At 41.4% G+C, this 21,826-nt stretch overlaps 2 protein-coding genes across 3 annotated transcripts in view; both read left to right on the top strand.

Annotated features, from left to right (window-relative positions):
* The first annotated feature begins 794 nt into the window (after nucleotides 1-794).
* ptpn5 (protein tyrosine phosphatase non-receptor type 5) lies at nucleotides 795-12,544 on the top strand. The gene is made up of 14 exons (XM_028407789.1): nucleotides 795-1,108; nucleotides 4,141-4,249; nucleotides 5,174-5,450; nucleotides 6,405-6,527; nucleotides 6,646-6,741; nucleotides 6,825-7,081; nucleotides 7,170-7,362; nucleotides 7,782-7,866; nucleotides 8,055-8,134; nucleotides 8,226-8,363; nucleotides 8,437-8,547; nucleotides 9,401-9,561; nucleotides 9,794-9,907; nucleotides 10,612-12,544. The coding sequence occupies exons 3-14, from the start codon at nucleotides 5,181-5,183 to the stop codon at nucleotides 10,703-10,705; spliced, it is 1,722 nt and encodes a 573-aa protein (XP_028263590.1). The 5' UTR covers nucleotides 795-1,108; nucleotides 4,141-4,249; nucleotides 5,174-5,180; the 3' UTR covers nucleotides 10,706-12,544.
* Nucleotides 12,545-14,237: 1,693 nt separating this feature from the next.
* Nucleotides 14,238-21,826, top strand: part of dusp8a (dual specificity phosphatase 8a) — a 37,272-nt gene continuing 29,683 nt past the window's right edge. The window contains exons 1-2 of one of the 2 annotated variants that reach the window (XM_028407786.1): nucleotides 14,238-14,597; nucleotides 20,092-20,483. In XM_028407786.1, coding sequence (XP_028263587.1) covers nucleotides 20,247-20,483 — 237 coding nt within the window. In that variant the 5' untranslated portion in view covers nucleotides 14,238-14,597; nucleotides 20,092-20,246. Of the gene's footprint in view, nucleotides 14,598-14,740; nucleotides 14,845-20,091; nucleotides 20,484-21,826 lie in introns of those variants that run through there. The other variant, XM_028407787.1, reaches the window with a different exon arrangement.

The raw sequence follows: 21,826 nt of genomic DNA, 5'->3' as shown, positions 1-21,826 counted from the left end.
GAGACCAGAGAAGTAAAATAGACCTGGGTGATGTGTGTGTGTGTGTGGGGGGGGGGGGTGAGAGAGGTGGGTGGCAGAGCGTACAGCTTGGAAGCAGAGGAGGTGACAGTGGGGGGTGTTCACTGCTCAGTGATGTGTTATGATCCGACTTCCCCCACTATACACACACACAAACATGTTTTTATCACTTAGACAGACACTGATTAATTTATTTGTGGATACTTTCTGCAAAAGATGGGGATGGAAACTATTTCTCTTTGTAAGAAAACCTATTTGTTGTGTTACTTAAGATGTAAAAAAATGTCACAAATGTTTCTTCTGAGTATTACATTTCGTCTGGGTCTATTTTCACTAATATGTTCATGGATCTATTGTGATTCCGCTCCTGTTCATTCATGTTTTTTTCTGCAGCAATCAAGATCTATGCTGTGTTAAATGAAAAGAGTTGTTATTGTTTTAGGCATCTGTGGACAATAATTGAATGTATATCCCTTAAATTTAATGGTTTACCTTGTGGGAACTGATCATTAGATGTGAGTCCTGATAATGTGTCTGTATGAAGAGATTTATGTCCCCACAATATGATTAATAAAAACACGGGCATATATAGCTACGTACACAGTCTCTCTCTCTCTCTCTGTCTCTCTCTCTCTCTCTCTCTCTCCCTCTCCCTCTCTCTGTCACTCTCCAGCTCTCTTGCTCACTCTCCCTCATTCTGGCTCTGTTGCCAAGGCTACCGTACAGCCTCTTGCTGCATATACCTAGACGAAGCTGCCGCCTGTGGATCTCTCTCTCTCCTCCAGGATACAAACAAAAGAAAACCTATCAGACTTTTATTCCTCTATCTCTTTCCCTATCTCACACACACACACGCACCTACATTTGTGGATTCTGCCTTTCCTAACCTCACACACGCCTCCCCTGCCTCTCTCTCTTTCTCTCTCTGTCCTCTTACTGTCGGTGTGTCTCCCTCTTACATGCAAACACACTCCTTCTCCCAGACAGTGGAGCAGTAAAGGGATTGGCGTGATTCTTGGTGTTTGGCTCCTGGTCGTTGGCTCTGAGAGAGCAGAGAGGCAGATGGCGATGTGAAGACGGGCTCAGCCAGGTAAGAGGACTTATCCTAACCACAGACTTTAGGCTGTGGGTGAGTGACTGTTCCAGCCCTCCTCTTCTCTCCTTCCCCCTTGTCTCTTCCTCTTTCCCCCTCCGTGGCTGTGCGACATGAGGTGAATACCAATTCCTCAGCAAAGCCCCCACGGTTTCTATGGCCGCTGTGCTTTCCTGGCTGTGAAAAGGTAGGGGTGTGTGATGTAGCTTGTGTACGTGTGTATGTGTGTGTGTGTGTGTGTGTAGCTTCTTAGATCATCAAAACTCATCATTTCGCCAACAGGTTGGTGTTTTGATGCTGCTATCAACCTTATATTTTTCATTGTTACATGATTTCCTCTGTGTATCATGTCTATGTGACAATGTGGGAGTTACCAGAGAGAGAGAGAGAGATGCAACAGTCCACCTCCCTGGGTGATTCATTACTAATCCATCCAGCTCTGCACTGTGTGGTCGCTCTAGCTCACCGTAGCCATGTACGTGATATGAATGGTGTTTTGTCTTAGTATGAATGACTGCCAGAGAATGCGATTCCTGCACTGGTGTTTTGATGCAGTGCAATCATGTAACACAATCCTTTGTCACTGCGAATCCAGATTTATCTCTGGCAGTCTGTAAATCAATTCGCTATGCAGCACATTTCAATTATTCATACCGTATAGCTTAGGCTGAATTGTAAGTTTATATGTGTGCTAATGAGATTTCTCTTTGAGTTGCTTGCAAGAGATTGTAGTAGTCTATGTAAACAATAGAGCTGATTGATTATCTGTCTCTGTGATGTACAGGAAGAAGCTGCAGGTTTGCTGGGTGTTTAATTTTAAGGTCATTGTGAGCTTATGTGTGTATTAATATCAAGGTTTTTGTCTGTGTGCATGGGAGAGAAAGGTTGATGAGACAGGTCTTGGCCCTTGTGACTTTATCTCACATTACCATCTCATCATCGCTTTCAGTAAGAGCTTCCTCTTACCTCATCTCTTTTTCACTTGAGCACCTCAACAAAACGCTCAATACACTATTTTTGTTTCACTTTGATTCAACTAAAAAACAGGAAATGCTGCCACTGTGTGTTGTTTTTGTCTGTAATGGTGGGAGCACTTATGAAAAAACAAATCAAAAGCTGGACCTCTTTTAAAAAAATAAAGTAGAAAAGCAGATTTGGACACATTATTTACCAAACAGTCAATGGGAGCATCAGGAATATCCATTAAAGCACAAGCCAGCTGTCACCACATTAATTCCACTTGTTCCTGATTGCAGGATAGAGCTTTACACAACTGGTAGTTCTTAGTCCTACAATAAGCCACTGGCTGCTTTAAGCCACTGGCTTACTGTATATATGGCTCATTTTAGACTCGGCTGGATGGTGGGCTCTTGAATGGACACATATACATGGAAACGCTATGGTTATACTCTGGGTGAAGACTGAAGTGGCAGTATTTGTAAGGACCCAAGGACAGTAGACCTTCAGGAAGTGAGGAATGAGGCTGAATCAGCTGCCAGGTTGGACTTATTGATCAAAGATTTTTATTTAAACTAATTCCCCTGTGTATGACATTCAGCTCATGGCTAGTACTTCTCATAGTCTAGCTTTGAATAACACCTTTAATATTCACAGTGATCTTCTTGGGTATCAACAGTAACAGTGTGTATGGGCTAAATCAGGCAGCTTTCTGTCACTGTTTAAATATTAGTAGGAATTAATCAGGAAATAGCTAAATTATGAAGCTTTCATTGAGTGCAGTCATTTTGCTTGTTGTTACTACATGTTTTATGGTATCGGTCAGACATTTTACCCCATGTATTGTCAAGGGAGGAATGCTTTCTGCATTCAGCATGCTATTTCATGATGGCACAGAAAGTATTATGACTCAAGTGTTTTCCACATTTTATTGTAAAAAGCTTGCTATTTTAAGCCTTTATTTAAGTATTTCTTTTAATATCATTCTATTAGTACTTGTTTGGTGTATATTGTCTGGTACATTTAACCAGACAATTTACCAAACAGCGCTGAGCAACTAAAGCAAGTCGCTGAGAAACTGAGATATTTACCTCAAAGAGTGAAATCAAAGAAAGTTTTTTTTTTAGACAAACGTGAATATTGTCACTGCTCTCCCAGTGCAGATTTTTGTTTGTATTTTTCATTTTTCATAGTGTATTTGTGTGTGCACACTACAGTATGTTGGTTGCCACAGTTACCAAAACGCCAACCTCACTGCGTCATTGCTTCAGACAACCTTCACACCAAAAAGAGTTGCTTTATCTCCCATTCATCCCTCCTTCCACTCATCTACCTGTTCACCTTTTTTGTTTAAAAATGGAACTTTCTCTTACACAACACAGTCTATGCCTGTGTGTGCGTTTGTGTGTATATGTTTGTACGTTGTATGTATGCACATTGCCATGGCTACGAGCTGGGCTAACTGGCGTCATCACTTCAAAACCACCTTCACAGCGAGCAAAGAGAAGAAGAAAAGAACTTAAAGCAGCACCCCTCTGTTCAGCACCTGCACACACATACAGATATACACACACACACACACATCTCCTACTGGTGTGGTCTCATATTCCGCTGAGCTCACCCCATTCGTTCAACAGGGTCCAGTGGCACAGAAGGAGAGGAGGGGAGATGGTGGAGAGGAGAGGAGAGCTTGACTTCATGCATACTGATTCGACTAGAGCAATCTGAATGTATTTCTGAGGGTGTCTGCTTAGTCTGGCTTGAATCATCCCTGCCTCTTACGGAAGGAGAGAGAAAGTGAGAGAGAGGCAAAAAGAGAGGGGAAGAAATATTGACAGTTTACTGTGTCACCTTACATCACCAGCCTCCACTCATGAAAGCACAGCTGGGAGCTGACAAGGGTGCTACTCTGATCCATCTTTAGAGGGAACTGGATTACTAACCCTGTCTCAGTGTGACCAGTTGAATTTGCCACGAGTGTCTCTACTGTATATATTTTGGGTGTTTGTGTGACCTGTGACTTTCAATCACTCCTATCATGTCCATATTGCCTTCTGTCTTCTGTCCTTCAGAACTGACGCTGCCTCACAATGGCTGTCCATCACCAGATCCCCCAGGACATGAGATTTAACTTGATCATGTGATCTGACTCCTTCATCACTTCCCTTCCATCTCTCATAGGTGAGTCATGTGACCAGCTGTATGTTGTAGCTCCTTGATGTTCCAGTAAACCATTTGTGGGAATCATGCTCCCATGCATTGATGGTTCCCAGTCATTGATGAAAAACTTCCTTCAAAGTCACTCATGACAAATTTAGCCATCAGCAACACATTCAGACAAAAGTGAGATATGCGCAAACAGTACACCACCGCCGCTGCCACTCTCACAAGCCCCCGCATTCACACATCCACAACAACCACGTGGTGGTAATCATCCAAATGTACAAAACACCTTTATTAATGGTTGAAGGACAAAAGTGCAGGGCGGAAAAGGGCTTTGAATACACTGCTGACTGATACAGAGAGGTGTGTGTGTTGTCGGTGGATGATAATGCTCAGGATGGATGAGAGGGATGAGAGCCACTCTGTTGCCAAGGTGACGGACAGGGCTGTAAACACGCTACCCCTGACTCATCTCTCCACAATAGAGCCTCACTCTCACTCTCTCGCTGTCTCTCTCTCTCTCTCTCTTAAATATACACACACACACACACAAACACATTCACACAATAGAGTCCAATCTGAGGGAGACAAGAGGATCTGGAGATGAGAGCCACTCCAAGCTGCTTAGCTATACCTCTGAATAGGCCCATGGAATATACACAGCCCTTTCTGTCATATACACGCTCATTAGATTCACACACACACACACAACCTGACAAACACAGCTAACACATAATTAAATATTGAATAGAAAATCTAGTACTGGGACAACCTTAAATGAAGAATTAAGCTTTGCTCACAATCCCTTTAAAAACTCAGAAAACCATAAAACACCAGCAATATTGACTTTTATTTAAGGGTTAAACCTACAGAATCCAATAATCCAGCTGCAAAAAACTTGTGAAAGACAGACCTTCAACTCATAGACATGTCCTTTATAAGGGGCATCATGACCCGCCGGCTGAGTAGCTCCACTCGTTCCCACACTGAGGACTCTATCTTCCTGAGGCCTGATGAGGACCCGGTCTGGCTAGATGAGCCCACAAAGACTGAAAAAATAGGAGATGGAGCCCCCAAGAAAGTTGGACTCACTGAATGTAAAGATGGTCCCTCAGATGGCCAGAACTCACCTGGAGAGGAAGTGTTTCTACACAAGGTCTATGCGCTTGTTATTGAGATCCAATGCTGGGCTGCAGTGTTCATCATCTCCCAAGTTATGGTATGTAATTAATTTTTTTTTCAAGTGGATTTTTTCAGATGTCTGCTCTTAGATAGTTCTGTGCAAGCTTTGATTTTCAGCTCTGCAGATGATGTAAAAAAAATCCACAGTAACTGCAGTATTAGCAATGCAAATGACTTCATGAGCTCAAGGTATTCTCTCAACTCGATCTTTATGTCTCAACAAAGATCTTCTTTTCTTGAGCAGTATTAGCAATGTTGGCTGGGCTGCTTTTAAGTATATTTCACACCAGATTACAAAATACATACCTTTAAATATAAATGTAACATGAGTTGACATCATTTGGACCATACTTAAGATTACTGCAATATTTCTTGCATCCACTAGATAGACTGTGTTCAGCTAAACCACTTTTATATTTTATATATAAAAGTAGTTTAGCTGAACACAGTCTATCAAGTCTATATTATATATTATTATTATATATCATAATAATATATAATATAGACATGAACAATAAGGTTATACCAACACAAACAAGTTAGCATTGTTCTCACTGGAAGCATGGTAGAATAATGTCTGAAATACATAATGTCATAACAAGTATTCATAACTGATCACAATGTTTTTTTTATAGTCACCTAAAAACCATTATGAGCTTTATTCTTGAAAAAGACATTTTTTGTTGGGCTAAAATTGGACTCCTCTTTAATATTCCTTCCCATCACTGTCTTTGTTGACTTCATGTTTGATTCATTCACAAAAAAATGGACAGGTGCAGCATTACCATAAATAAAAAAAGACCCTTGTAAAAGCAGCCATGATTATGACACCAGACTGCATGTGGTCAATTTACATATTTTTTATGCCTGTGTAATAGGCCATCTTCTTTTCTTCCCCACTCGCTTTTCACCTGAGAGCAGCCGCCTGATTACCAGTGCATGAATGACTGGAGCTGTGACAATCTGGCTTCTCTTTCTCTCTGTCTCTTAGGGGTACTGGGTGTTTTTTGTGGTGGAAGGAAACGGACCACTTTCTTCTATCTACAAAGCCCTGCAGGTCATTGACTTCTACCTTGGCTTCATCTTACCCTGCCACCCAATTTTTGGAATGGACGTAAGTGTCTGTGAATGTATATGACGTATGGCACAGCTGTTTATCCAGGATGGAGAAAGAAGTTGTGAAGCTTTCTGTATCCAACTAACACTGTGTGCTTGTCTCGTTTTCTACACAGTCCATGGTATTGATGAAGGAGGTGGTAAACACCAAACAGCACAACTGGATCGTTCACAGCACAGCTGGGATCGGTGTGGCCATCTGCGTCATCATGGTAAATGTTTTTATATCAAAAACTGTAGAGACTGTGGTGAATGCTGACTCATTTAGAGTCTGGCTGGTTGCTGCATGTTGCAGGTCATCCACATGGTGTGCAAGTGGCGTTACGGCGCTGGCTTGTGGGCATCAGGAACAGTGTCAAGGGATATTGGTGACCGCCGTCAGTCCGTGAGCCGCCAACCCTCATTTACTTTGTCAGAGTGGACAGATGCCCAAGAGGACCTGCTGGACCTGGATCCTGTGCCCCAGACACCAGTCTTTGACATGGGCACAGACACAAGGACAGAGGGAGACGCTGCCACTCTCACTGTCACACCTGTGGGGCTTCAGGAGAGGTTAGAAAAATGTTTCTGTAACTATTAATTTTTCAGTTCATATTTTCATTTACCAAATGAGCACATTGTATTTGTATGAATCACACAGGAGAGGCTCCAATGTTTCTCTGACCTTGGACATGTGCACACCAGGCTGCACAGAGCCCTACGGTTACGGAGCACAGCTTTCTCCAAGGGACCAGTCGGCCCAGGAGTACCTCCGTCAGGGAACACACATTCTGACCCCTGCCATGCTACACACACGGGCTATGGATGACCAGAACCTGCAGGCTGAATTTTATGTGAGTGCAGCAACAACAGCTCTCCCACCCACACTCTCTCGATTAGACTCACTGGAAAAAGACATACACACGCACACAGACACGGGCTCAAACGCACACACCCACACTCGTGCAAACACCCATCAGAGCTCAGCACACACCCGTAAGCCTTTCTACTGCCTTGTTAGTGGGCGAAGGGTGGAGGGATACAAGCAATTTTGCATATAAAAACCCTCAGAGGAGTCCAGTGTCTGCTAGGCAGAGAGACGTGTGTTAAAGATCCACACGTAGACTGCAACAGACGAAGGCAATAGATGACTTAATGTCTTTGTATTTTATTTTCTCCCTGATTTGTTATTTTGTAGAGGACCAGGTTTGGACTTCCCCACTTCTTAAAGGACTGATTTTTGTTCCACTCATTGTTCTGTGTCCACTGGCAGGAAACTCCCATGAACTTTGTGGACCCTAAGGAGTACAATTATCCAGGGCTGGTGAGAAAGAACCGTTACAAAACTATTTTACCCAGTGAGTACAGCAGTCACAAAGAAAAAAAAACACATTGTGTAGGTTTTACATTTTTTAAACAAACTTTTAATATTGCTTTATTGTAAAAAAAAATATTAAAAAAATATTACATCATCATCTATATTGATGAAATGTATTATGCTGTTTTTGTCTTTTACTCATGATAATCTCACACTGTCCACCTGCAGATACACACAGCAGAGTCATCTTAAAATCACAGGATGAAGATGACTTTCTCACCACTTATATCAATGCTAATTATCTAAAAGTAAGTGAATATATGAATATTAGTGAATATGTTATTTTATGGTAATAAAACACTGATACACTAGAAACATGGTTGTGTGGTTTTTGTGTAGGGTTATGGCGATGAGGAGCGTGCATACATTGCCACCCAGGGTCCCACTGTGAACACAGTGGGTGATTTTTGGAGGATGGTGTGGCAGGAGAGAAGCCCAATCATTGTGATGATCACCAACCTGGAGGAGAAGAATGAGGTCTTGCATGATAACAATGGTGTGAATATAGTGGATAAGTGGTCATAAAAATATGATCTTTTGTGTCCTATAGAAATGTGCAGAGTACTGGCCCGAGGACACTGTGACCCATGAGGGCATCGAGATCACCCTTGTCACAGTAACACAGGAGGACGATTACAGTCTGAGGGTGTTTACTCTAAAGGTAACCCAAAGAAAGTCTGTTAATGTGTCACAAATGGATGAATACAGTCCAGTTTGTTTGATTTCATTTCATTTCTGGTGCTCACTGAATTAAATAATTACAACAAAACAGCCATTGCTAGGTACTTATTGAGGTTGTTGGGGCATAGACACAAAAAGGCGATGGTCCGTCATCATTTAGCATCTGTTTCCTCAATGTTTCCAGTGTGTGTCCTTGTTCCAGTTGGACCCTGGCTGCACAGTTAAGAGTGTGTACACAGCCAACAACACAGCCAGTTTAATGTTGGTGTAGTTTGACCTTTAGATACGAATGAGTTTTAAATTAGATCCTCCCACCTATGCGTCCAAGGTAATTTGGAATTTAAGCTGTTCTTTCCTGTGTCCGTTGAAAGCTAAATATTATGTTTATGTGTACCATATAAGATTACGTTCTTGAACATACTGAGATGTAAGTTTATAGTTTATACATTTTATTTTTTTCTGAGCTGAATGTTCTGATATGTACTTTTCAGTGTTCATGATGGGTACATTATATTTAATTTGGGGTCACAGTAACGTTGGCACTTAGCAATCCAAACATGATACTTAAGTAAATGTAGCCTTCATCTGATTACAAAGCACCAGGGGATCATTATTTAACTGTGCTCTGTGTAAAAAGCTTGTTGTTTATTCATCTTTTATATTTTTATTCATTTTTTTTCATCTATAGGTTTAATAGACACTATTTGATTCGGTAGTGCACAGTACTGGCAAGGGAGGACAATTAACACCAAGTAACAATTTGGATGTACATGCAGAGTAACAGGCTGATCAAACGTATGTGTATGTGTATGTATCTGTGTGTTGTGTGCCAGTGTGGGGAAGAAGAGCGCAGTCTGCGGCAGTACTGGTACACCTCCTGGCCTGATCAGAAGACTCCTGACAAGGCTCCGCCATTGCTGGAGCTGGTACAGGAAGTAGAAAGGGCACGAGAGGAAGCCCCACCCTCAAGTGGTCCTATAATTGTCCACTGCAGGTAAGGTGCTGACGCAAAGCAGTAAGAAAGGTTATACTATTCCAATGTAGGTGGATATGGAAGAAATCCCTTTTTGCCTGCCACTTAGCACACTCTACCATTAAACCTCCAATTACCTGCTACCTGATTTCCCAGGGGAGATTTGCTTTTAATCAAATTGGTAGGATCAGTTCTAATCAATACACTGATCCATCTAATTTCTTCCTCCCCAATCCAATTTTTTCCTTCACAGTGCTGGAATTGGTCGAACTGGCTGCTTCATTGCCACCTCCATTCTGTGCAAGCAGCTGAGGACTGAGGGTGTGGTTGACATTCTGAGAACCACCTGCCAGCTCCGTCTGGACAGGTGAGACGGTCTTTATCCACGGTCACGGCTGCCTTTAGATCTGGCATAAAAACCCAGCTGAAGTAGTTCGATCTGATTTGGTTCCAAATCACGAGCTAATCCGCTGTGGGTTTAAACATAAAATGAGTCATCACTCTTTCTTCAAAATTATGAAAATCCATTACTCCACAAAACACATAATTTATTCAAATTCATGCAACATCAAATGTATTTTGGGCCATCAGTGTGTATGACAGGGGCTACAAAACAATTAAGATGTCAAAAGGCACACACACATCTAATTAATAACTAATTACGACTGGGTTCTATGTAATTGTATCACACACACACACGATATTAGTGGTATTTTGACAGTAAATTGTGTTGCAAAGGCGTTATTATTCATTAATATAAAAATAAATGAATAATGCAGAATGAAATAAATGTAGAAAGTGTAATTTTTAGTCACAGTATGTGTCAGTCCTAGTTTCAAAAAGAAGAGTCATCATGTTATCAGATTTACTATTTATATGCAATGACAGCCTCATCTTGCTTTTTATATAGCACCACCATCAGGTCAAAATCTTAATTGGTCCAGTATACAGCTTTGGTCTTTAAGAATTATTTTGAACTTCATTGTCACAGAAAAGTTTATATTTTATATAATAAATCATATATAATTATATTTCAGTGAATTATTCCTTTCATATTTTCATCTTTTTCAGGGGTGGAATGATCCAGACGTGTGAGCAGTACCAGTTTGTGCATCACGTCCTCAGCCTGTACGAGAAGCAGCTGTCTCACACAGCTGAAGAGTAAAGTGAGGGTTATAGCCACACCCAGACCGAGACACACCACTGTACACTGCACCGCCTCCGGTGGTGCACACCACTGTACCTAGCATCATCTCAATCTCACCCTTTAACAAGTTCAAACCATGTGAATCTCTCCATAAATGACAGGCTCGCGCAGACAGGACTGAAGAGTTGATGTGAATCTGTGCTTACTGTGTGTCTTTGAGCAGAACAAAGGAAGAGGGAGATGGATATGAGATTGGCTGCCCCCACCACTCCCACAAAAAAATCCCACACTTTAGTGTCATTGATCCTCACATTCCTGGACAGCTGCAGCAGTCAGGCCCAAAATAATCCAAGCCTGCACACCTGGCATCATTTCATTTGCATTGCTGAGGTTTGAGGTTTCAATCGCACTACTACTGCACACGAGTCTCTGTTGTACCGCTCCCTCACATACTGATCGTACAGTCATCGAAAGGTTAACCTGATATCTGCTGGAAGGTGACTGAAGATCAGTCTAACAGAGTTAGTGTTGATAATAAGGGCCCTTTACAGTAAGTGCCAGCGTGATTTAAATCCACAGAGATAATCAAATGCCAGCCTAATATTTAACATTATATTGATATAAAAGTTCATGTGAAATATAAATTAGCCAACATCTAGCCTTTTCTCTTTGACTCTAACTTTTAGTGTAAAAAGTCTTTACAAGAGGCCTGTCTCAACTTTTGATGCATTCAGGTGTCACCTCATCTTCAGGTTGCATGGTGCTAAGTGTTCATTAAAGGCATGTGCAATGTATGGAACATAGGAATGTATAACAATTAGGTTATTAATTAACTAATTAGGATTTCTGTGCAATCTACAGTATTACAGTTTATCCATGCTGCCTGTGCAGTCCTCATGGCCCATGATGTTTACAGTAAACAACTTCTGCATTAAGGCCACATAGACGTTCACTCATAGAGGTGTCCCACAGCCAGAAATTCTGTGGGGGAAGGGGGGGTGTACACAAACAACACACACAGCAGGAGGGAAAACAAAAAGTTGCATCAACAAATAAAGGATGTTGTGATATTGATCAATAGTATTGTAGATAAATCCACCCTTTCCTTCAACTTACTGCATTACCATGGTTACAAGACCAACTGAACCCACCAGCATGCAATTTATTCAGACAACCACAAGAGATTTCCAACTTAATCTGGCTTACTTTCTCCTTTAGATGTGCACCTATTGAATAGTATGATAAGAACAACATGTTGTACCTCAGAGTTTCTTGCTTGGTGACACCTCTGCTCTCTACAGTAGCTTGAACACATCTGTGAAGTAAGAAGCCCATGATTGTTGTATAGACAGGCCAGGCCTAATCTGTATGAAGCACAATAGACCAACTAAGGTTGTCTCTGATGTTCAGCTGTAAAAGTTCTTTTTTTCCGTATTGTGTTTTTGATTGTGTTGAGTTTAATGGATTGCATGTGCTGTATGGGACTCCATAGGTCCACAATCAAAGCGACGTGATTGGTTGTCCTGCTTTTTGTTGTGTAAAAGGGTTTAAGCCTATTATATTGCTTGCTCTCGGCCAATGCTTTTGATACAGTTTGCTTTTGTGAAACCAACCAGAGATATTTTTAGAACATTTTGATACAATCCTTTCGAGTAGATGCCTTGTGTATATTTTCGTTTACACCATGATGGAATGTAGCTCATACTGTGGACCATTGGTTTATATTGCAAGATTTAATGGAACAAAATGTGACAACTACCTAAGTTACCTTACAGTACAGATAATAAATAGATTATGTTCAGTCTTCAGTATTATTCCTTTAGGCCTTTAGGCTTTGCTTTAATATGCTTTGCTTTCTGTGTATGTTTTTATTGTTTCCTTGGAGAATTTTACCTCAGACTGAGTTTTTACGCAGTCCCCACTCTGTTCCATCTGTGACTCTAGGCCACTCTCAGTTGACAACACAAGAAATACTTGCTATGTGTAAGGCAGCTAAAACAGTGAAGACAGTTTTCTATGTAACAAAACCTCTCTCAACTTAGTGCATTAGATCAATAGGCATGAACATTATCAGAGGACGGATTCAACTGTGTGGGCTCGGACCAATTTATAAACATCAAATCAACTGCATAAGGTCAAATTAAACTGCCAAAAATAACTTTCACTGGACGGAGATTGACCAGAAAAGCTACAATGTCCTTCTGACACAGTCCTCTGATAATGTCCTGTGCACTTGACTGAAGAGCTTTTCTTTTGAGTGCTTGTTGTCAGTGCTTTCCTGGTCATCTTCTGATGATCAAACTGGGGATGATGAAATAGCCAAACATTCAGACATACAACCAACCAGCAATCAGTATTCCTCTCCTCCGCTACAGTATCGCTTTAAGTTGTGAATTTTTGCATCCAAATAAAGGTAGATTTTCATGAATTTTTCTTTCTGACTCTCAGTTACACACACACGGTATTGTTTTGGACTTAATGAAGTGTAAAAAGTGGACCACAGGCTGCAGTCAAATGTTGGCACCACTGGGTGGCAGTATATGCAACCTAACCTACACACACAGACAATGGCTCACTGGAATACATTCAACTCACTGACACATTGATGGCACAACAACAGAACAAAGGCTTCCAATCTAACAATAGAGGATTGATGACATGGATTGAAACTCCCAGCACCCACTTATTACAACAGTTTCATGCACTGGTTACAAAGAATGTAACACTCTAGATGAATCTGTTTATGTTACATTGAAACTCTTTGTTTCAAATGCCCCTGATAGGCCTTTTCTTATTATTTTGTTCGTGTTCTTATTATTTGTTATTATATTTAAGGGCTTTTAACCTTTTAGAATGCTTATCAGGTCATATTCTGTTTCTTCAACATTTTTCATTTGATAAAGAATTAATATGTGTGAATAAAAAAATAAATACATAAAGTTCCTGTGTTTGCAGGCAAAGTTAGTTACACTAAATCCTGACATAAATCAATTTTGAATTATCTGTGAAATCTATGTAGAAAGCAAATACACAAAGGAAGCTATTTCCAGAGCCTTTTAACTTTTTTAAAAAGTATTAAAACTAAATCAATACAAATGGCAGTTTGCTGATTATAATACACAATATTATTATTGTTATTGTTATTATTATTGGTAGTAGTAGTAGTGGTGGTGGTAGTATTATGTAGTAGCTGTGGTCTCAACAAAAGCTACAAATTATAGTGAAAAGGAATGGAGTAGTATATGTAACTCTGGTGGATTTGTACATCCGCATTATGGAACATCTACATATTATATCTACACTAGATTAGATGATTATTTTCTCTTATTGATGTGTTTGTTTGTTTTGTGTGTTTGTTTTTTTTCCCTGCAGGTTTTACACACTCACCCTGATGTGCGCGTCTCATTTAAAAAGTTCGTACTGTCCCTTTAATCCGCAGATCAGGACGCTGGCGTCACCCTGCCCCTAAGCCGCCTTCGTTGATTGGCTGGAGGTGACGTCAACCTGCCATTTTTTTCTTTTTTCCCCTCTCTTGCTCCGTACTGAACCATGACCTCATCGCTTTAGTTCATGAAAGTGCTAAAGTGCACCTTCTGTACCCCCCCTCCTTCCTCCTTAACACACATACACACTAACAGGTTTAGCCTCTACCTAGCCTAGCAAAGCTAATATATTCCTCTACGAGCCGACACTCGGCTACGCGGCTGAAGGAGCCCTTCGTAGCCTATCACCGCGCTTTCATGCCTCGTCTGTTCCTGGCGCTGTCACCCTCTGTCAGCTGTGGGCGACCGTTCCCCCCTCCCGCTACACAGCCAGGTAAACACCAGCTAGTCCCGATGAAGACACCGCGGCTTTCCACTGACACATGGAGGCCAGCTGAATAACACAGAGCAGCCGCGTGGAGCCCGAGGTGAGTGTGTTTATCAATTAGTAGATTAGCTTTTGTTCAGTGCGCTGCTACACACGGAGCTAGCTAACAGCGGCTGCTCGTTATCTGCGCTCGTGCCCCCCTGCTGCTGCAGTGAGTCTGTCAGCGCGCACTCCCCCCCTTTAAGTGCGCGCCCGTTTTATAATTGGAATTAAGCCCGTGCAGGCTGACCGTATCGATCGCTTTATTCAGATTAAGATTTGGAAATTTGCCGTCCGAACATTTTAAGGTAGGTGGAATGTATCTATTTTTACAAATGTGTGTGTGTTTAATTTGCGCGCTGCTGTTTATTGTCATCACAGCCTGTGTGATCAATAAAAAGGTTTCTTTTTCGCATGCGGACATATCCACGCGTCATCACAACACAGGGCAGGTTTCCCACTCAAAACACAACGCTCGCTGATCGTTCGTCAACATTATATGAATTATATTCAACATTGTGAAGGAAATAGCCGCTGTCCGCATCGTGCTTATTTCTAATGTAGGTCGGTTTATTATAGTGCGCTGAGACCGCTCACCCTCCATCACTGTTATTAACGCAAACTGTGATGTCTCATGTATGTCTTTGTTCAATCCACCTATCTGTGTGTCTAGAGATAAACACATTTTCAACATTTATGATCATAAAAACGCAATATTCTGACACAATATATTCATACATCATTTGTATTATTAATCATGTCGTAATTGTTGTTATGGTGGAGTCGGGGTAATCCCACTGTTACATGACCCTGCAATTTGCAGCAGCCTCAGTCCTGCACCAATAGGATATTGATTAGGGCAGCTAAACGCTTTATATCTGCATATGTTGTTTACAGTGTGGTTCTGCCACTGATCTGCTCCACCAGGACCAAACGGCAATTGATTTTTCAAAACTAAATGATTACCACTTTACATCCCTTATTTTATACTGACTATTTCCAAGGATAAGCACACCCATGTTTGCTATACTGTTAATCCCAGATATCAATATTTGCATCTAACTATCTAGATGTCTGGGTTTCAGTGTCAAACAAAATAATTTTAATGCATTTGAGAAAATATAAAGTATACACTATATATCCATTTAAAATGATGAAGTTATTAACCTTAACTTAAAAGAGTTACGATCATGGCAGAACAGTGAAGTATTATTGTTGTATGTTTAGGCCTGTAGCAGAGGAATTCACATGGCCTAATTGATGGCTGTGTGAAAGGGCGAGGTGGCACAGAGGAATACGGCACACAAGACACCAGCACAACTTAACACCTCTGATTTGGAACACTGGCATCCTCTTTGAAAGTGTGGCAGCACTGTGAAAGAGCAAGGCTAAGTTAAAGGGTGTCTAAAACAGTATTATGATGGGCTCTGTGAGAAACGGTGGCCATTTTTGTTTTACCTCTCTTACCTTTTCTGTACTTACTTTCCTGTTCTTTTTTATTGGAATAGCCAATAACCATTAATGAAATGTCTTTTTTTCTTTTTAAATTATTTGTGTGTCAAATTTTGTAATTTATTTGATAAACAGCACACACTTTGCTCAATTTTGATTTAAATTCATTATCCTTCGCTTGGTGACCCACTAATCCTCTGGTGGCCCAGTGTGGATGGCCTGACTACCTGCACAACGCTTTGTTGTGGTCGCTTTTCAAAGTGTAAATGATACACACATTCAGGAAAGTCAGACAGCCTGCAAACAAACGTTTACGTTCATGAGAAAGCCTGTGGCACAGAATAAAGGGCAGGAAGATGGTCTGATGATGTCATTGTTTGTGGTCTAAACAAACAAGTCATGTCTGTTATTGTATGAAGCAGCTTTATATCAGCATACTCAAGGTTGTGGCCACAGGTGACGTTATGCAGGGAGTTAATGAATAACCTGGATGGTATTACATCACTGCTGGTTGTCCTCCAGTTGCTCTTTGTGTTTGCCTCTCTCCCAGATGTCTGATAGGGCATTATTGAGCTGGACCATAACACTTAGCTCATAGAAGGCCTGTGAATATCTCTGCTGTGTGCATAGAGGTTATTTCCTCAACTGCAGTTTATTATGTATCACGCAGATGCCTTTTTGTTATCAGTCTTTTATTGTATGTAAAGAGAGAGACAGTAAAGTCTGTTGATGATTTATGTGACTGTATTTCAGTAGGGAAATATAGCTGTGGGATTTCCTCTTTGTGCTCCACTTAGAAAACTACAACTGGTTCAAAATGCATTTATTCATTACTGACAGACAGCAGAAAGTCCCCAAACTTTGGAGGATGTGTAGGTGAATTACATATTCAAATTTCCCAATTCCTCAAAATGAACCAGTTGATCTGGTTCTGTCAGTCATCTAATACAACAACATTGTTTTGACTTTCACTGCAGCTTCGTCTGTTTGTGATTTTATTAACCTTTGATGTTGTGTGCAGACTACTTGACAAGGCAATGAAAAATATGTTTTTTAACTGCTTAGAACAAAACCTGACCCAGGCATAAGACTACTACTACTAGCATAAAACTATGTTAATCAACTCGCAGAGTAAACAACAAACAAACAATAATTAGTTCAGTAAATACAATAACTTTGCATTCAGGTAAATTTCATAGCATCTTCTTTGAGTGATAGCTCTGCTGTCAGTTTTATCTGTATCCAACATCAGCACCAGTAGCATCCCATCACTGTCACCCTCCCAGTGCCCCCTGATCACCCCATGGGCTGTTTCTATGGCAACAACAGAATCTGCTCTGGGCCTGTACTCACTCTGTCTCTGTGTGTTTCTCTCTATTCTTTGCTTGTTGTTCTCTGTTCAGCCAGAGCCACACATCATGCTCCTGACTGCTGCCTATTTTAGTGTAAGGAGCTTATTTGTTTTTTCCCCCTTTATTTTTCTTGCCTGGATGCTAGATGGAGGGGGATACATGCTTTTGCATTAGAGGATGGGTTGTAGTTGCTGAGTAAGCGTGGTTGTTTTGTGCTCCCTCTCCACATCATCACCATTTAATTATTCTCCCTTTCTGTATTCAGATATGCTTTTACTCTTTACTATGCTTGTCCACTTAAAGAGGTTCCACTGACAACAAATTTAAATAGTATGATTGTCTGAGCAGTGCGATGCAGAGAACCAGTCGTTTACTATTGCACATGTAAACCTGCATACTCCTCTCCCCTCCCCATCTCCGTTCACTGCACAACAGCAAGAAAGAGAGTGATAGAGAAGGAAGGAGGGATTCAGAGAGCGAAAAGTGTCAGACTCTGGGTGGGTGGCAAAGCAGTCGCCATTAGACGTATGCAGCGTCAGATGCTGTGCTCAGCATCAGTGACACAGAAAAAGAGGGAAACGGTTCACACTGGAGGACCACTTGCCATATAAGGTATGCTATAACAGGTGATGGGGCAGGTCGCAATGTGGCGGGGGCTGTTTCTGGCAGGCAGATTGCTGGCATTGCAGCAGAGCTAAATATTTCTGCAGAATGGATGTCTGGGTGCAGAATATGGAAAAAGTGGTGGCATTATATGTTACTATGTTAGTATGCTATGCATGTGTGGCTGCAAGTCATTCAAGTGTGCTTTTTAAAGTATTATTGCAGAGTCATACAGGCAGATTAGCTGAGATTAAATTGATTACATTTATTTGTTTGTTTTGCATTTCTAACATGCAGTAGCTATACTGCGTTGGTGTACTGACCTAGTGTTTACCTTTAACCTTCATTGACTGTCTTTGTTTTCTATAAGCAGTCAGGCTGTGCTTACATTGCAGACAGTTGCTTCTGTCTATCTAAATTTCCTTCCATGTTCCTATGCTGCTGCTCTTGCTTCAGTCAGGTTGCCAGGTAGCAGCAACTTCTGTACATCTATGTTCAGTCTTGGCCAGCTGCCTATAGGCAGCCATAGGCCGGAGTATATGTTTATGTCACAAAAAGATTATTTTGTGCATGATTAGGAATGATGATGAATGTAAGGCCTGTCCCGCTCAGAGAAGCAAATTTTGTGGGACTGTTTTTGTTTCAGTTTTTCACTACTCATTTTTCTATGTTAAACTTCCATGTGTTTGACTTAGCCAGTCGATTGTTTTTTCATCTCTTTCCTCCCTGCTCCATCCCCACAATTGGCTCCTCCCTTACCTTGAGCTGGCTGGGTTGCTAGGCTGGAGAGGTTAAATATCCTTCCCGCTGCCTCTGTGCTCTCCCCTCTCTCTCTCCTGCCATGGTGATGGTGTCACACAGATGAAAAGTTGCTGAGCTGCCTGGATATCTTTTAAAGATTCCATGTCAAGTGTTTCAGTTAGACAAGTTATTTTGGTTTGTTACTTCCCCTTCATTTGTTGTGAAGACCTATTGATAATTTCAATAGGTCTGCTGTTTAATTATGGTGAGGCTTTTTATCTCCCTCCTCTATCTGTTTCTACACCTCTGTCTCTCATACTCTTCCGTTTTAATTGAGGTTTAAACCTCCATTTAGGCTATGGGGTAAATGAGAGGGGGCACATTCATTTTTGATGACACCACGTGCCTGCAGATGAATAAAACAACATGGCAGCATTCACATTCTGACCTTCTCACTTGTCGCATGACACCTAGTTGACCAAGGAAAGGGTCCTCAACTACCTACATAGGTTTTGTTGCCAAAATCTTAAATTATGAGCCTTATGGTATTGTAATGGGAAGCCTTGCATGTGCACACTGTTGTTCGCATACATGCACTCAGTAGTCTTTCAACCTTGATAAATGTTTGCGTGTGTACCTCATGTTAAATGTACAAGTGCTGTGGTGAATGTGAGAAGCAGTGAACAGTGAAGATTAGAGTGATTACGGGTGATAGATGGAAAAGAGGCAGTTAATGGACAATTCTGTGTGACACACATATATATATATACACACACACACAGGATGTCACACAGGCCCTTTGCCTGTGTCCAGACCTGCTCTCTGAATTCCCCCAGCTTAATTTATCTCACGCCCTCAGTTTCCTGTTTCATGAGCTGCTGCACAAGAGACCCTCAATCAACAACAACCAACCTTCACACACTCAGACATGCACACACACGCTTGTGTTTTATTGTTGTGCATGTCTAATTTAAGTCTCTGGCTTTGTATTTGGAAGTGTGATATTCCTTTAGATCTCAGGGCTGATAATTCCTGTGGGCGATCCAATTGGCTTTTAAAGTCCTTAAATAGCTTTTATATTCATGTTTAGCTATGTGGTTATTTTAATATGCAGGTCTGCTAATAATAGATAATACAAAAGCACAATATACATCAAATACTACACTCAGGTTTGGAAAATTATGTGCAATGGATCTGCCATCCTCACTCTGCAGCAGTTAGGTAAAATAATTTTTTTCCCCCACTGCTATGAAAGTGACAGCGCTCTTTCTGCTCTTCAGCTGTCTGGTCATCACCATCTTAAAAAAATCTGAAAGCAGGCATTAATAGGATTAATAGTGTCCACCTTACTTAATAACAGCAGTGTCATTAATTTCTAACTGTTAAATTTTCTTCTTCTTTGTGCAGGCACCATGGATCTCTTAGTGCCTGGTTCCCTGGTCACCCCCCTCTACTGACGTCCTCCTCCCATCTCTTCCTCCACCTTTCCCTCTCTCATCGACCCCTCCTTCTCCACACCCCATCCTTTACCACCACCCAGGGTCACCACTCAGCCCTTCATCATGGCAGGGGAGAAAGGCCCCAACAAACGAAGCGTCATGGACATCAAGCGCCTGGCGAGCCTCATCCAGAGAGGGACCGGCCGCTTGCTAGTGATCGACAGCAGGACGTTCTCTGAGTACAATGCCTCACACGTGCAAGGCGCAATTAATGTCTGCTGCTCAAAGTTGGTGAAGCGGCGACTGCAGCAAGACAAGGTGTCTGTCACTGAGCTTCTGCAACCCAATGGCAAGATGAAGGTGAGTTACAGCTACCTGGAGGTTGATGCGTTTTGGGTGGAAGGATGGATGTGATACCAGTGCTTAAAGAGCCTCTCCTCTAAATGCCAGACTGGGTGTGTGGCAAGCTTTCACTTTTATGATAAGGGCAAGACACCTGATTCATCTCAATCTGAAACATAACACCAGTTGCACATCTCACAAAAACAAATGAGATATCACATGTTAGGAAATTAGGTGTACAAGTTTACCTTTGGGCAGAGCCAGATTAGCATTTTCCTCCCGTTTCTAGTCTCTGTATTATGCTAAGCTAACTGGCTGCTGGTAGCCTTTACAAGTAAAATACTATAACAAACAGAACTCAATCAGAAAGCTGTTGATTTGACTTTGAAAAAGATGTTTAAGATTAAAATGGTGCATTTATAGTTCAGTGCTTTGGGGCCAGTTTGCATAATCTTGCCTGTTTCAGCAGAAACAGCAAAATCAGCAGGGGAATGCAAAACATGAATAAAGTAGGGAGAGCTGTGAAAAAACGAGGAAATAGAGCTGCACAATGTTCCTGCCATTTTTGAGCCATGTGTTATACAGTAGGTGCACTGTATTGGACAGTGTGGTTGTTTTGAAGTGGCGTTAATCATAACATGTGATCCATGTACCACCTCTGGTTCTAGTCTGGCCTGCTCTGTGCTAGCCCAAGCCTGCACCCCATCCCTGGGTGCTATATTTGGTGGGCAGACAGGCATACTGTAGGTTTGTTGATTATCAGTGGCCCTGAAATCGGATCCTCCCGTTTTCCATGACTTCTCCTCTGAATATGACAGCCTTTTTTCCATGGCCTGTCCACCCGTGGCATGCTGACTTCTGTATTTTTAGTATCTGCGTGAAACTGAAGGAACTCTAAGAGGGGAAACCTAAGCATGGAAGTGTGTGTTTGTGTGTGTTTTGTGCCCTCATACACTGCAGTTTGTATTCACATACATCACAGTATACCAGTGGTATTGCATGCTTGAATGAAAACAACAAGAAAGCGGAGGCGCTCCTCTTCCTCATGCCCAAATGTTTTTATTTCACTTTTAACCATGTTGCACCCAACTCAGTAACACAGTGATTCTCATCGGCTAACAACACTTAACAGGTGATTGGAATTTTTTTCTTAGGTGTGACACAGAATGGTAGATCATAAAATGTTTTTGTTGTTTTTGTTGTTTTACTTCCTGGTTGCCAGGAGCAGCTCTGAGCGTCAGACCTGTCACCCATGTTATTCTGTAAGACCTATTTATGCAAGTGATTTACAACCTGCTTCTAGTTTATGTCCTGTAGATACTGTCTTCTGGTGTTGTAGCTGACAACAGACTCTGTACTTC

Source organism: Parambassis ranga, chromosome 6 (assembly GCF_900634625.1).
Source record: "Parambassis ranga chromosome 6, fParRan2.1, whole genome shotgun sequence".
NCBI classification, from domain to species: Eukaryota; Metazoa; Chordata; class Actinopteri; family Ambassidae; genus Parambassis; species Parambassis ranga.
This window is presented reverse-complemented; position numbering and strand designations above follow the sequence as displayed.

Excerpts from the sequence above, each read along its gene's own strand:
- ptpn5 (XM_028407789.1), top strand. The coding sequence starts at position 5,181 with ATGACCCGCCGGCTGAGTAGCTCCACTCGTTCCCACACTGAGGACTCT. Across the intron at positions 6,742-6,824 it reads TGGCCATCTGCGTCATCATG|GTCATCCACATGGTGTGCAA; the intron begins GTAAATGTTTTT and ends TGCATGTTGCAG. Across the intron at positions 7,867-8,054 it reads TTACAAAACTATTTTACCCA|ATACACACAGCAGAGTCATC; the intron begins GTGAGTACAGCA and ends GTCCACCTGCAG.